The 13,956-nt window shown below is 40.9% G+C and overlaps 1 protein-coding gene across 1 annotated transcript in view; it reads left to right on the plus strand.

Moving 5' to 3' along the window:
- The window catches only part of ADCY5 (adenylate cyclase 5), a 315,866-nt gene that overhangs the window by 237,705 nt on the left and 64,205 nt on the right, over positions 1-13,956 (plus strand). The window contains exons 6-7 of the mRNA XM_020801086.3: positions 7,896-8,054; positions 11,267-11,408. Coding sequence (XP_020656745.3) covers positions 7,896-8,054; positions 11,267-11,408 — 301 coding nt within the window. The remainder of the gene's footprint in view (positions 1-7,895; positions 8,055-11,266; positions 11,409-13,956) is intronic.

Here is a 13,956-nt window from a genome sequence, read left to right on the forward strand (position 1 = left end):
CTGGAGAGCAAGCATGCATTGCATTGTCTCAAGGCCAAACTAGACAAAATGCCCACCCACGCAATTCCTAATTACATGAATGGTGTCTCACCAGGAGTGGCCCTAAAGGTAAGCAGCAAGGGGGTGGACACTTCCTAAGCCTGTTTCCTAAAGAAGCTATTGAACACCGTCATTTTCAGTAAAGATAACAGGCAAGTTGCTTTCTCTGTTGCTTTATGCATCAGGGAGCTGGACAGGGGACAGATTGCATTTGTCTTCAGTGTGGAAGGTATTGTCACTCTCGAATTGGCCTTCTCAGGGTTCCAAGGGTCCCAAATAGAGGTCTTGGATGCTATTCCAAGACCTCTATTCAGAGCACGTTCCCATAGTCTCTTGAGACCGAAGGATGCCTACTATGCGTGTTAAAAGAAGTGATTCATCAGTAGGTGAAATTACTCCCTGATTGACTGAGGCCGAATGTGTCATCATCAGGTTGTCCAGTCTTTTGCTGTGCTGAAGAGCAGACATTTCCACCTCAGAAGATTGCTCATATCTAACTAGTCGTATTTCAAAGTAACTTTTCTGACTTTTGCTCTTTCAAGATACAGTACAGGTTTTCCCATCTCCTTTGCAGTGATATTCCCCTACTGAAATCAGTGTGATTTCAATCAACTAACAAATGCTTACATTGTGTTTATTTTAATGAATCCCTGGAAATTTTGTGCAATATCTTTTACTGCAGTTTTAAACTCACAACATAAGGCTCTTTTTTTTCAGTCTGTATATTCTGGCCAAATCCACATGTCATCTGAGCCACAGTTTTGGGTACTCACAGTTTATTGTTTTAGCTATGAATGATCTCTCAGGAAGCCAAACGAATTACAAACCATTCCGCTTATTCCTATTCCATTTATCTCCAGTTTTTTGTTTTCGATTTCGATTTCAGAATGGGGAGCTAGAGAAACAAGCCAGAGACAAGTCATGATTCTGAGTTTAGGCGTAACAAGGCATGATAAATACAAAACAGAATATATAGCCCAATAACAAATCATGGTTTCCGGTAATGGTTTATGACTGACAAATTTTGATTTGTACGTATGGGTGTGGGAACAAGTGAGAATTCAACAAACTACAACCTGGTTTACCGTTACATGCAAAGGTAGCCTGTGTGATTTCAAAATGTGGCAGCAGTTAAAAAGTGGACCAGTTAAGGAGTGAGCGAATATATACCATATTTTCTATTTATAAGACTATACTTTTGTCTAAAATATTTAGTATAAAAATTGAGGGTTGTCTTATACACAGAAGTAAGCTTAGGAGAGAACAAAAACAAGTGGAAGGGAAAGCAGGGATCAAAGTGATCCTGCAGGGCTTTGATCCCTTTCCCCCATACTTGCTAAGTCCCACTTAGATTTCTTACTTTTGGGTTAGAAAAGTGTGGGGGGGCATCTTATACATGGGGCGTCTTATACATGGAAAACATGGTATGTTATTTGAAATTGTTCATAGAATGCTATCATATGCACAGCTGTGGCCTTTTGCTCCAAAATGAAATGTAAATTTATAAAGATTTACAAAGAATCTTTCTTAGCTGTGCAAAATCTGTGTGCACTTCTTGAAAGCTACAGATGAGTTACTTCCCATACATAGTTGATGCCTATATTTTGCTCAGGCCAGCTAGTTTTTATCAGCCTAGATTCAAGAATATCTGCTCCTGCTCATGAGGCCACGGATGTGTTCTGTTACAACCACCACAGATATAACAGTGATAACTGAATTCTATCTCACTTGATTACTTGCTAGGCAGTTGAGGTAGACCAATGGGGAGATCCCCATCTCTCCAGTTTCCATCTGATCCAGAAATAGCATGCCAAGCAGAGAAGTGTATGACAAACTGATCAGTTTTATTTGTTTACTTATAATATTTATGTCCTGCCAAAAGATCTCAGACAGATTAGAACAAGAAACATAAAACAATTTAACTATTTAAAAAAACACAAAGAATTGTATTTTTATAACTGAACGTTACAACCTACTCAAACCAGATCCTTAAACTTCAAAGACATTCATGTTGGTGCCCAAACAGGGCCAATGTTGGTGTCCTTGATAGTTACTAAAGTATTAAAAACAATTAAGGTATCAGTGAGGTGGAACATTTGCTAACTCAATATATTGTACAAGCCAAAGGACTGTTTTATGGTGAACCTACTGCACCAAAATTTCTCCAATAATATGTTAGTATTAATGTGAGTCAGGGAAAGGAGGGTATGTAATAACAGTAAGGGAAGAGAGTGTGCATTTTGAATAAGAAAAGGCAAATTAAATAACAAAAGCTCTGTCTGCCTGGGAAAAGATTCTGAAGAACCCAGTCCTTCTGGGAAACTGCCAGGCTTAGTCCTGCAGTTGCGGGAGGTTTAAGTGAATTAACTATAATAATCTAATAATCTTAGAAGTGTAAAACTGGAAGAGACTTTCTGGATCACTGAGTCCAGTCACTGTCAAGGAGGCACAGAGCAGAATCAAACTCAACTCCGGCTCCACAACCAAATACCCTAAAGGGTGTTGAAGTGAATGATCTCAGTACCTAATATTGCACCAGGTGCCCAAAATGAATGACAGCAATAGTGGCAAAATACTTTTGGCTCAAATACTTACCTACCCAAATATCCAAAGTCAGAAAAATTAAACGCTAAAAGACAATAATATTTTAGGTTTTTCCAAAGTTGAATCAAATATTAAATACATTTTGTGTAAACATAGAAAAGTCTGTTTAATTTTAATCACTTAGCAAGGTTTCACTGAAAAATGAAAAATCACACAAAAGCTGGTGTATTAAACCTTAAGATCGTAACATGAGATACTGCAATTTGTTGCAGGTATCATTTTGAAATGTGTTTATTTGATGTAAAAAAATTGAAAGTTTTACACAGTGACAGACTAGTTGAAGTCCCCAGTACCCAGTATGGTGTAGTGAATAGAGTTATGGACTCAGGAGACTTGGGTTCAATTCCTCACTTGGCCATAGAAATTCACTGGGAGTCTGGAACAGGTAGAACCACTGCTTGAATACCTCACTTACCCTATTAGGGTCTCTATAAGCTACCTAAAACTTGATGGCACATATCAACAACCGTTGGAGTCACAGGGTTTCCCAGAGGCAGTCTTGTCACTCTCACTCAACCTGAACTATCTCATATATTTTTTGTTGTGAGAGTAAAGTGCAAAGAATCATGTATGTTTCTGTAAGCTTACTGAGGGGAAGGGGAAGCATAAATGTAAAAAATGAAGTGATTCTGGGCATTGCTGCAATAATATACATCTATCTGTCTGAATTCATGTTGAAATTTAAAAAATGAGGGGTGCAGGGAGGTCAAATGCTTTTTTTAAAAAAGCAACTAATTTCCAGATATGACCAAAGAGGCTTGGACACTCACATTCCAAGGGCAACATTTTGTTGGGGGGGGAGAGAGATTTCATGTTGCTGCAAGCAGCATTGAGAGATTCAATTCTTTTTAAAAAAAACCCTCCAGTTTATGAGCATGGGATATGGTGCTTCTGTAGCCAGCAGGAAGAAGTATGGCACACTTTACATAGCAAAGGGCAGCCTGAATGTTGACAACAGTAATGGCAGCAGTCAGGATTGTCTGCAGCAGCGGTCTCCAACTTTTTTAACACCACAGGCTGGTTGGGGAAGGCAGGGCACACACACACCATGCTCTGGTGCATGTGCGAAAGGCAGGGGGCGCTCGGGGGGACACTCACGTGCATGTGTGAAGGGGTCGGGGCTGTTACATGAGTGTGGGGGAGTGCATGCAGGGCTGGGGGTGGGAGATCTGCCTCTGCAGCCCAGCCCAGGCCACAGACCGGGGGTTGGGGACCCCTGGTCTACAAGATACCTTCTTCTGCTCACTACCATTCACACTTGTTGAAAAACAGCCCTGATAATTGCTTTGTGTTTGGGTGAGAAATGGTTAACTGATGAAAAAAAGGAGTCAGCTTCTGGGATTTTTCTCTTGTGTGCTGTCACTTTGTGAATGGCAGTGGCGCTGAGGCACTCCTGTTCAACAACTTGATCATTAGCCTGGTGGAGTTTCTCATACTATTTCACACATACAGTGGTGCCTCACTTAACGACATTAATTTGTTCCAGCAAAATCGCTGTAGAGCGAAAACGTCATAAAGCGAAAATAAAAAACCCATTGAAACACATTAAAACCTGGTTAATATGTTCCAATGGGCTAAAAACTTACTGTCCAGCGAAGCTCTTCCATATGGCGGCCATTTTCAGTGCCTGTATAGCGAGGAATCCATCCCTAAGCACAGGGGGGAGCCATTTTGAGCACCCGGTGGACATTTTGAAAACCCGACGATCAGCTGTTTTGATCAGCGTAATGCAAAGAATCGGTTCCCGAAGCAGGGAACCGATCTTCGCAAAGCGAAAAAAACCCATTTAAAACATTGTTTTGCGATCACAATTGTGATCGCAAAAACATCGTCGTGAAGCAGATTTGTCGTAATGCGGGTAATCATTAAGCGGGGCGCAACTGTACATGAAAAACCTAAAGCAAGCTGTCCAGAATTTTGTGGTCTGCTACCGTCAGTGTGCTGATGACACCATACTCCATCTGCTTTTTAAGATCTTCCAGTCTCTCAGGCCGTAGGCTTCTCCATTTTTGGCTTTATTTCTGTAAAATAAATTATAACATAGTATAATATGTCAGGTGTTGTCCATCTGAGGTTGTATTTACCTAATTTTTAGTCCTGCTAAGGATCAGATGGTTTTTGTTATGGCCTGATACATAAAACCATAGAATTCAAAGAGAGTGTACTTTCTTTTTCACATGACTGTATGTCTTAGAAGAGGCAGAACAACCTTTTGAAATTGGAAAAAAATCATATAAAGTTGGGAAACCACCATCAGTGGTGCCACAAGGAAAGAGATACGTGCATTTGAGGGAGCCCAGAGAGCTGAATTGGAAGGCTGAGTTTATAGTAGTAGTCAGTAAGAGCCGACTCCACTAGAGGCTGATTGCCTGGAAGGTACACACACCTTCTGGTCTCCCTGAACTGCTCATTGACATCAGCCCCCTGAACAAATGGTAACCGGGAGCAGGGAAAAAAAATTCAGATCAGGGAAATAGTACAGAGGAGAAAGGGTTAAAATCCATTCCATGGTGTCTTTCTGAATAGCCTATAAAGCCCTCCATGGCTTGGGTCCAAGCTATCTAAAAGAGTGCAACTCCCTCTGTGAGCCTGCCTATACATTAAGATAATCAGTGGAGGCCTTTCTCTCAGTCTTACTACCCTCACAAGTGGGGACACGGGAGAGGTCCCTTGTTGCCGCTCGCAGACTCTCGAATGCCCTCCCACGGTAAGCCACAGTGGCCTCATCTTTGCTGTCTTCCTGCAAGCCGGCAAAGACCTTTCTCTTCAGACAGGCTTTTCCTTGGTGACTGGCAGTCTGAGAGGGTTTTTTCAAATTAGATAGTAATGTTTTGTTGCTTTTAAATGTGTTTTTAGTATTGGTTTTATTTACCATTTTAATGCAGTATTTAACTCTTCTAAATATTTGTATATTTACTGTTCTTAACTTTTAAATACTGTCCTTTTAATGTTGTAAACTGCCTTGGATTTAATAAATAAACAGTCTTCCTCTGAACTAGGATGGTTCAGAATAGTCTCATTGTGAATTGCATTTGATTTTCTAAAAACTAGAAATAGAACACAGAAAAACAGATCTCAGTTTTCCAGATGTCACATGTAGTTTTCTTTTAATATCTGTACAGAGAGCATTTCTGGTACTAAGATTCATACATGGACCACTGTACAGTATCAGTTATTTTTGTGTCAGTTCTACTCACAGGTCATAAGTATGATCATCTTCATACTATGTGGTGCAAAGGCAAGTTGCTGAAGCTGAGAGAACAGGGGGCTGTTTTGAGACATCTTGTGAGTCAGAGTCCAAGTTAAGGTTCGAATGAGTTGCTTCTCAATTCATTCCTCCCACCTTGAATTTACTCAGACCTTCATGTAGTCACCATGAAGCTTTGGAGAGGAGATTGTGAGCAAGTCAAAGAGAATACACGTACAGGACTATATGATCAAGAGCCTAATAAGCATGGCTGACAGGAGCATTGTGAATCCCTTTTAGCCAAATTTGCAGTTGTCTTTCATGCTGAATGTGCAAAGGCCTGGATGATTCCTGGATGTGGAAGAAGGGACTTAGGTATGCTCTCTGCCATCTGGAGATGTAAATATTTTTTTATTTTGTTTTCACAGATGAAGAAAGGGGTTTTTTTTTCCTGTTGAATTAAATTGTGTGTTTATTTTGTTTTCACAGATGAAGAAAGTTTTTTTTTCTATTGAATTAAATTGTGACAGTTTTTATTCACATTTTGGGACCAAAGTTTAGGGACTCGTCAAAAAATTCAAAGTGTCTTCATGTGCAAAACAATTGCATTTTGTACAAAGACTTAATAATTTTGTCCTTGCACAAAAACCACTCCTCCCCCCAGGGCAGGAACACCATTTATTTGCAGAGGTTGACCATATTTCTGACAGGGTGTGTTGAGACACTGCTTTTCATTTTTCTTTGAGAATATGAATATTTGTGATTATTCATTACATCGTTAATCTCTAACATTCATTTTGTTCACAGGCTCAAGCACAATGCCTGAGTAAGTCTATAACTTTTGAGCAGAACTAGCTCTAGACTGCCAGGAAGTACACATCTCCTACTTAAAGAGAACAGGCAAATCAACTTCTTGTGCCTGTGTGTGTTTTTTCAGAGATTGAAGCTGAATTCTTTACCCAAGGGGGGCGGGACAAGGGAGAAAGGGTGGAGGGTGCTGTTTTTGTTGACAAAATTCCCACCATTGGTTCATTAAAATAACTAGTTAATGACATCTGCTTAGTCCAGTGAAGAGAACCATTGGTCTCGATGCAAGGCGGTCATCCCGGAAATGAGAGAACTGCAGTTGCTGACCACAGCAGCCATAACATAACCAGTGACAGCAATTGTGACCAAGCATATGAGGTCTTTCAAGGTTAAGAGTTGCCTTGGTGGCTTCCTCTTTAATCCCTAGATAATAATTTCTGTGTGAATTACTGTGTTCTTCCAAGTAAACTTTTGCCCTAAAAGGCAAAATCCCACAAAGGATTCCAGTGACAAATTTTGGACATCAGAGTGCTTGTTAACGTTGCAGCTTGTAGTGCATAACGAGAGAAGACAGAGCTGTCTGGTCTGCTTCAACAGCAGCTCAAGATTTCCTGCTGCACTGACTGTTTCACATATGTATTATGTTTCATCAGTGGAACATTTGATGCCTGATCTTATGCAGACCAATTGAGAGTTCTGAAATAATTTCCTTTTTTCTCTTTGCATCATGGCTATTGCATTTAATGAGAAGTGGCAAATTTTGTTTAGCTTTGCTTCCTTTATGCCCTGTCCTAAATTCCATCACCACCACCATGAGCTCTGAACTGAAAGCAAATTGACTTCACTTGAGGACAGCTCCAGCCAATGCTTTTATTGCTTGCATAGCTAACATGTAAAGTTTAAGCACCACTGTATTTGTCTGTTTATATCATAACTAGGAATATCTAAAGCCCTATTCAGTCATGCTTTCAATTGTGCAGAACCCACGTACATTGAGGTAACACATCTGAAGAGAGCTGCTGTTACTTGGTTGCCTCTCCATGTGAGCTAGAACCCCACTTTCGGGAGAGTTGCTGCATGTGGGGAGATTGCTCATGTACAGCAGCCTCCGTCCTTCATGATTAAAATGACACTGGGGGGCTAGCATACTCCCCTCATCATGCATGGGGTCCACATCCCTTAAAGTACAACTGAAGAAGGCTCAGGTATTTTGGGTTCAGTTCTGCACCATCTTCAGTGTTTTCCTTCCTTTCCTCAGATTAGTGCGAGAGGTGACAGGAGTCAACGTGAATATGCGAGTTGGGATCCACAGTGGGAGAGTTCACTGTGGGGTCTTGGGCCTCAGGAAATGGCAGTTCGATGTCTGGTCAAATGATGTCACATTAGCCAATCACATGGAAGCAGGCGGCAAAGCAGGGTAAGAGGGTTCTGTTCTTGGAGACTCCATCTTTCCATTTGCTTTCGGTTTTATTTGGATACTTCTCTACATTCTCAGGTCGATAAGTCTGCCCTTTAGGGATATTCCTAATTACAGAAATTGTTACTAGACTGTTTGGCCTATATGACACATAAAGCTGCTTCCTGTGCCAGGTAAAAAGAAGAAAACCACCCAGAGTGGTCTTGGCAGCCAGATGTGCGGTATAAAAGTCAAATAAATAAATTAAAAGATGGATGGATGGATGGATGGATGGATGGATGGATGGATGGATGGATGGATGGATGGATGGATGGATGGATGGAAGGAAGGAAGGAAGGAAGGAAGGAAGGAAGGAAGGAAGGAAGGAAGGAAGGAAGGAAGGAAGGAAGGAAGGAAGGAAGGAAGGAAGGAAGGAAGGAAGGAAGGAAGGAAGGAAGGAAGGAAGGAAGGAAGGAAGGAAGAAAGAAAGAAAGAAAGAAAGAAAGAAAGAAAGAAAGAAAGAAAGAAAGAAAGAAAGAAAGAAAGAAAGAAAGAAAGAAAGAAAGAAGATTATATAGCACATCCACCAGGAGATCTCCCCTCTTCCTAGAAACATCAATTAAAAAAACACTTTTAAAAATAATTATTAACACAGCCAACACAAAGGACCTATTTTTTCCCTTCTTATGATCTGTCCTTGTTAACAGCAAGCTGCCAGTGGGTGACCTCTAGACCCCTCCTGGTTTTTTGGCCTCTGGAGATATTCCCATGTGTGATAAAAATTATTATGCTCCCATGAAGGATGTTTCACCTTTAAAGCACAGTGTGTGATCCCAATCCACTTATTTTAATAGGAAATTGAATTTTGAAAGTCAGAGCCAGCTTGCAGTCTTGACTGATGAATGTAATCTGGGCTGTGGGTGTCCTAGGGTGAACATAAGAAGAGCCCTGCTGGATCAGGCCAAGAGCCCATCTAGTCCAACTTCATGTATCTCACAGTGGCCCCACCAGATGCCTCTGGGAGCACAGGAAACAACTAGATACTTGTGTCCTGATACCCCTCCTCTGCATCTGGCATTTGAAGGTACTTTCCTTCTAAGCCTGGAGATTATACATCATGGCTGCAATGGACTTTTCCTCCGGAAATCTGTCCAATCTCCTTTTAAAGCTTCTAGGTCAGATGCCATCACCACATCCTGTGGCAAGGAATTCCACAGACTAACCACGCGTTGGGTAAAGAATTTTTTTTGTCTCTTCTCACTCTCCCAACACTCAATTGAAGTGGATGTCCCCTGATTCTGGCATTGTGTGAGAGAGAAAAGAGTTTCCCTCTGTCCAATTTATCCATCCCCTGCAAAATTTTATACGTCTCAATCATGTCCCCCCTCAGGCACTTTTTCTCTAGACTAAAGTGCCCGAAACACTGCAGCCTTTCCTCATAAGGGAGGTGCCCCAGCCCAGTCATAATTTTAGTCGCTCTGTTCTGCACCTTTTCCAGTTCCACTATGCCTTTTTGACGTGCGGCGATCAAAACTGTATGCAATCCTCCAGGTGCGGCCTTATTAGCATTTTGTACAATTACATTATAATGTTGGCTGTTTTATTTTTAGTCCCCTTTTTACTGATACCTAGCATGGAATTGGCCTTTTTTACTGCTGTCACATGGGTAGTTCAGTCTCTGAATCTGGTAAGGTTTCTGATGAGAGGGGAATATTAGACTGCAAATAGGTTGTGTAATCCATGCATGGGAGTGATTTGACAAGTTGCACAGAGATTCTATACTACATTGTTCCCATTTCCACAACCATTCCCTAATCAGGAACAGTGAAAATCCTGCAGAGGTGACTTTCCAACAGCTCCAGTGATTTCCTATATTGGGAACGGTCTATGAAACCTAAACCTCTTCACAGCAGCTTGTTTCATACCATACCCTCAGCGTTGTTGTAAAAGGATTCCAACCTGTGAGGCATCATGTCATCATCAGATTAAGTGTTACAGTGATGCTACAGAGCCAGTTCTGTGATTCATACCCCGTGAATGAATCTGAACAAATACCAGCTGAACAACTGAAATATCACCAAAAGTGGTCTGAAAAAGTATGTCTGAAAAAGATTCATGCCATACACCCTCTCAGCTTAGCTCTATAAATCATGTTAAGATTACAAATAAAAATAATTGTGTGCCTTCAAGACGATTCTGATTTAGAGTGACACTTTCCAGGGTTTCTGAAGTAGTGAGGACTCAAAAGTGATTTACTATTACCTTCTTCTGAGAGAATCTTGGAACTGTGCAGCTTCCCCATGGCTACATAGGCTGGCTCTTCTCCCCAGAGGTGCAGTGAGAAATGGAATTCCCAATCTCTGGCTCTAAAGCAAGATACTTTAACTAGTAAGCTATCTGGCCAAATCAATATCACAATAGTTTGCCTGATATTTGGCATTTATCCCCTTTTTTGTTTCTACAGGTATATATACACATGAACAATAAACAGTAAAAAATGGCTCAAAATAAAAAACGCGCGCACACATCATCCTACAGGAACAACTATTACTGCCCCATAGAAATCCCAAACTTTGCTACCTTTTTGAGAAGCCAAGTAAAGATAGGCTGCCTTGGAAATAATACCAGAGTTCAGCCAAGAAGGTTTTTTCCAGCAATCACAGATTTCATTTCTTAGCTGGAAAACCAGCAGGACATCATGTGATAATTTCAGATGACTAGGGGTTCCTACCTTTTCTGGCATGACTGGTGATTATGCAAGGTAGGCTATATCTAATTAATGGGTATACTCTATTTGGGATTAATGAATGGATTTAGCCTGCTGTTTGTTGCATTAGACGAAACTTCTGTGAGCTGAATCCAGTCCCAATTGGATTACACCCCACTAAATGATTGGGACTTGTTAAACGAACACCTACGTAAATCCCATTGATTTACTGAATTTATTTTAACTGGGACCAAGTCTGAATAGGTGAGGTTTAGCTCTTGGTTTTTACATCCGAGGAGTACTTGCTAATACAACTGGCTCTAATGTTTTCTTTAGAATTTCCAGCATCCAAAGTTATTATCCTCTGCTCTAGAAGGATTTTATGAGAAGAATGTAGTTGCAGGCTATCATCTCAGGTCATTCCAACCATCTATTTTAAAAAATATTTCTCTGTTTCAAACTGCTTGTTTCATATTTGATTTCATTAACTAATCAATGGATTGGTTGTCTTTTGTCTCCCTTCAAGGCGAATACACATAACAAAAGCTACACTGAACTACCTGAATGGTGACTATGAAGTGGAGTTGGGTTTTGGAGGAGAGCGGAATGCTTATCTCAAGGAACATAGCATAGAGACCTTTCTTATTGTGCGATGCAGCCAAAAAAGGGTAAGAGTCAATCAAGTGTTTAATAGGTTGGTATTCCCAATCAAAGAATACAACAGTGGTCTGCTTATTGAGAGGAACTGTTCTTCTACAATGAGCTGGTGTATATTCGTACGGCTCTTCTTGTTTAAATGGTTTTCTTTCCTAGGAGGATTAAGGAGTAGGTTACATGTTTCACCACTGGCATCATCACTTTATAGCTTTTTTACTGCATTTGAAAAGCTTTGTTGTTCATTTTCCAGCTTTTTAAATATGTCTTCTTACAGCAAAATCACTTGTTATTTTTCAACCTGATCTTAAAGATGTTTTCTCAAATGTATGTTTTCAGAAAACCTTACTTTGGCCAGAATTTAATACTTGTAGAATATCGTGGTTTTCTCTCTACTGCTAGAAACTGCAAGGAAAATCACCCTATATGAAGATAAAAAAAAACTAGAATGTATGAATTTCATGTCTTATCCCCTTTAACTTTCTCAGTTTGTTTTCCTAACATTCACTAGTAGATTCCCCTCTGGAATTCAATGTCCTCTAGTTGCAGATTTAGGAATGACTAAAAACTGGCTGGATATAGCTGGAGGAGCCTCGTGGCGCAGTGGTTAAAACGCTGTACTGCAGCTAAAACTGTGCTCACGACCTGGGGTTCAAATCCCAGGTAGCCGGCTCAAGGTTGACTCAGCCTTCCATCCTTCCGAGGTCGGTAAAATGAGTACCCAGCTTGCTGGGTGGGCAATGTGTAGCCTGTATAATTAAATTGTAAACCGCCCGGAGAGTGCTTGTAGCGCTATGGGGCGGTATATAAGTCCAAAAAAAAGTTTTCATATGTATATCTTATCTAATAATGGCTCAAATCCAGTAACATAAAGTCACACCACATAAGCCTGATTATGTCATCAGCCATGGCTGAAGAAATACATTACTGTCCATTCTCCCCTGGACGTTCCTAGGCACCTTTTGAGGAAAGTGGCACAGGAGAGGGGAGGGAATCTTAAATGTCTGAAAATTGCTGCTGCCAGTTTGACATTTAAGACATACATGCCCATCCTGCTGTCCTGAAAGGCTTTCCCAGAACCAAAGGGATCCTAAGGGACTCTAAGAATCTGGAGTGGAGGGATAGAAAACTTTTTATTAATAAAATGGGGCCTATGAATAACAGTTAAGGAAGTTGGATTTATTTAGCCTGGAAGAGAGAAGGATGAGAGGTAGTGTGATAGCTGTCCTTGAATATTTTAAGAGATGTTACATAAAAAGTTGGAGTCAGTTTGTTTTCTGCAGCCCCAGAAAGTAGGACTTGAAGTAATGTGTTTGAATTTGCAAGAAGAGATTTTTGGGTAAACGTTCGGAAGAACTGCTTGAGAGTAAGAGCTGCTTGGCAATTAAATGGACTGCCTCGGAAGTTTCTGGACTCTTCTACAAAGGGGATTCAGACTGAGGGTGGACGGCCATCTGTCAGAAAATGCTTCAGCTGTGGATTTTGTGCTTTCTTAGGGGTTGGATTTAAAGGCCCTTGGACTCTACAGTTATATGATTCTGTCGTAGCTTCCTTTCCCGTCACTGCTCCTGTCAGCATGTGGAGCATGTTCCTTTAAAGAAAACAGTCTCAGCTGGCAGAGTGGAGGCACTCTGTGTGACTGGGGTCCCGAGAGAATCTAGTTTCCTAATCACATGGACCACCTCCACACGTAGCAGAAAATCTCCGCTTTCGAGACTCATTTTCTCTATGTGGAGAAGTTAGCATGCTCCCTTCATTCTGGCCAGAACTCTGTTCCTTTTGCATAGTGTTAATTAGGCAGTTTGCAAAAGCGGATTTGCCTAAGCCACTGTCAGCTCATCAAACTCTTCTGTTTCCTTGGGGAAACGGGGGGGGGGGGGAAAACACTTCAAGGCTCCCATTTACCTACAGGGTTCCTCCCAATAGGAATTTTGGCCTTTGTTTGAACTAAGTAACAGGAACCTGAATGGTGGAGCTTGGAAGGTGGAGAGTAGACATTCCTTTTTTAGCTTTACCATTACATATAAATAAGAATCCACTTGTGATCAGCAGGGTGTGTGTGTGGCGGTTTCTCTCTGTGTTCAGCAAGGTTCGTTTGAGCCTTCAGTTTTGGAATCAGTAATTCAGTGGAACCTGCTAATATGAACTACTTAATGTCAATTTGAACCTACTCCAATGGTCTCCATGAAATGGCCATATAATGGATTCCTGTAAGTTATGCATGGGGACCCGTTATTTGCTCAAACATTTATGGACATGATTGGCAATTAACCTTCCATGATACTGGTGACCAGCACTTGCCGTGCAGTTCTGATTATGGGCTAATAAAACATAGACATATATGCACATACATGTTCCAAAGGTGTCTGTACAGCTTACATGAGAACTCTGTCCTGCTGGACTTGGTTAGAAGACATTTTGGATTGTCATCCTGCAAAAGCAGTTACATTGTATTGGATTATAAAAGTAGGTGGTGGCATTTAAGATAGAAATTGCTCCTGGAACACTGAGGGATTAAAAGTTAATTATTTTCCAAACGGTGCCCTAGAAAATCCTCCAACA

Source organism: Pogona vitticeps, chromosome 1 (assembly GCF_051106095.1).
Source record: "Pogona vitticeps strain Pit_001003342236 chromosome 1, PviZW2.1, whole genome shotgun sequence".
Taxonomy (NCBI): domain Eukaryota; kingdom Metazoa; phylum Chordata; class Lepidosauria; order Squamata; family Agamidae; genus Pogona; species Pogona vitticeps.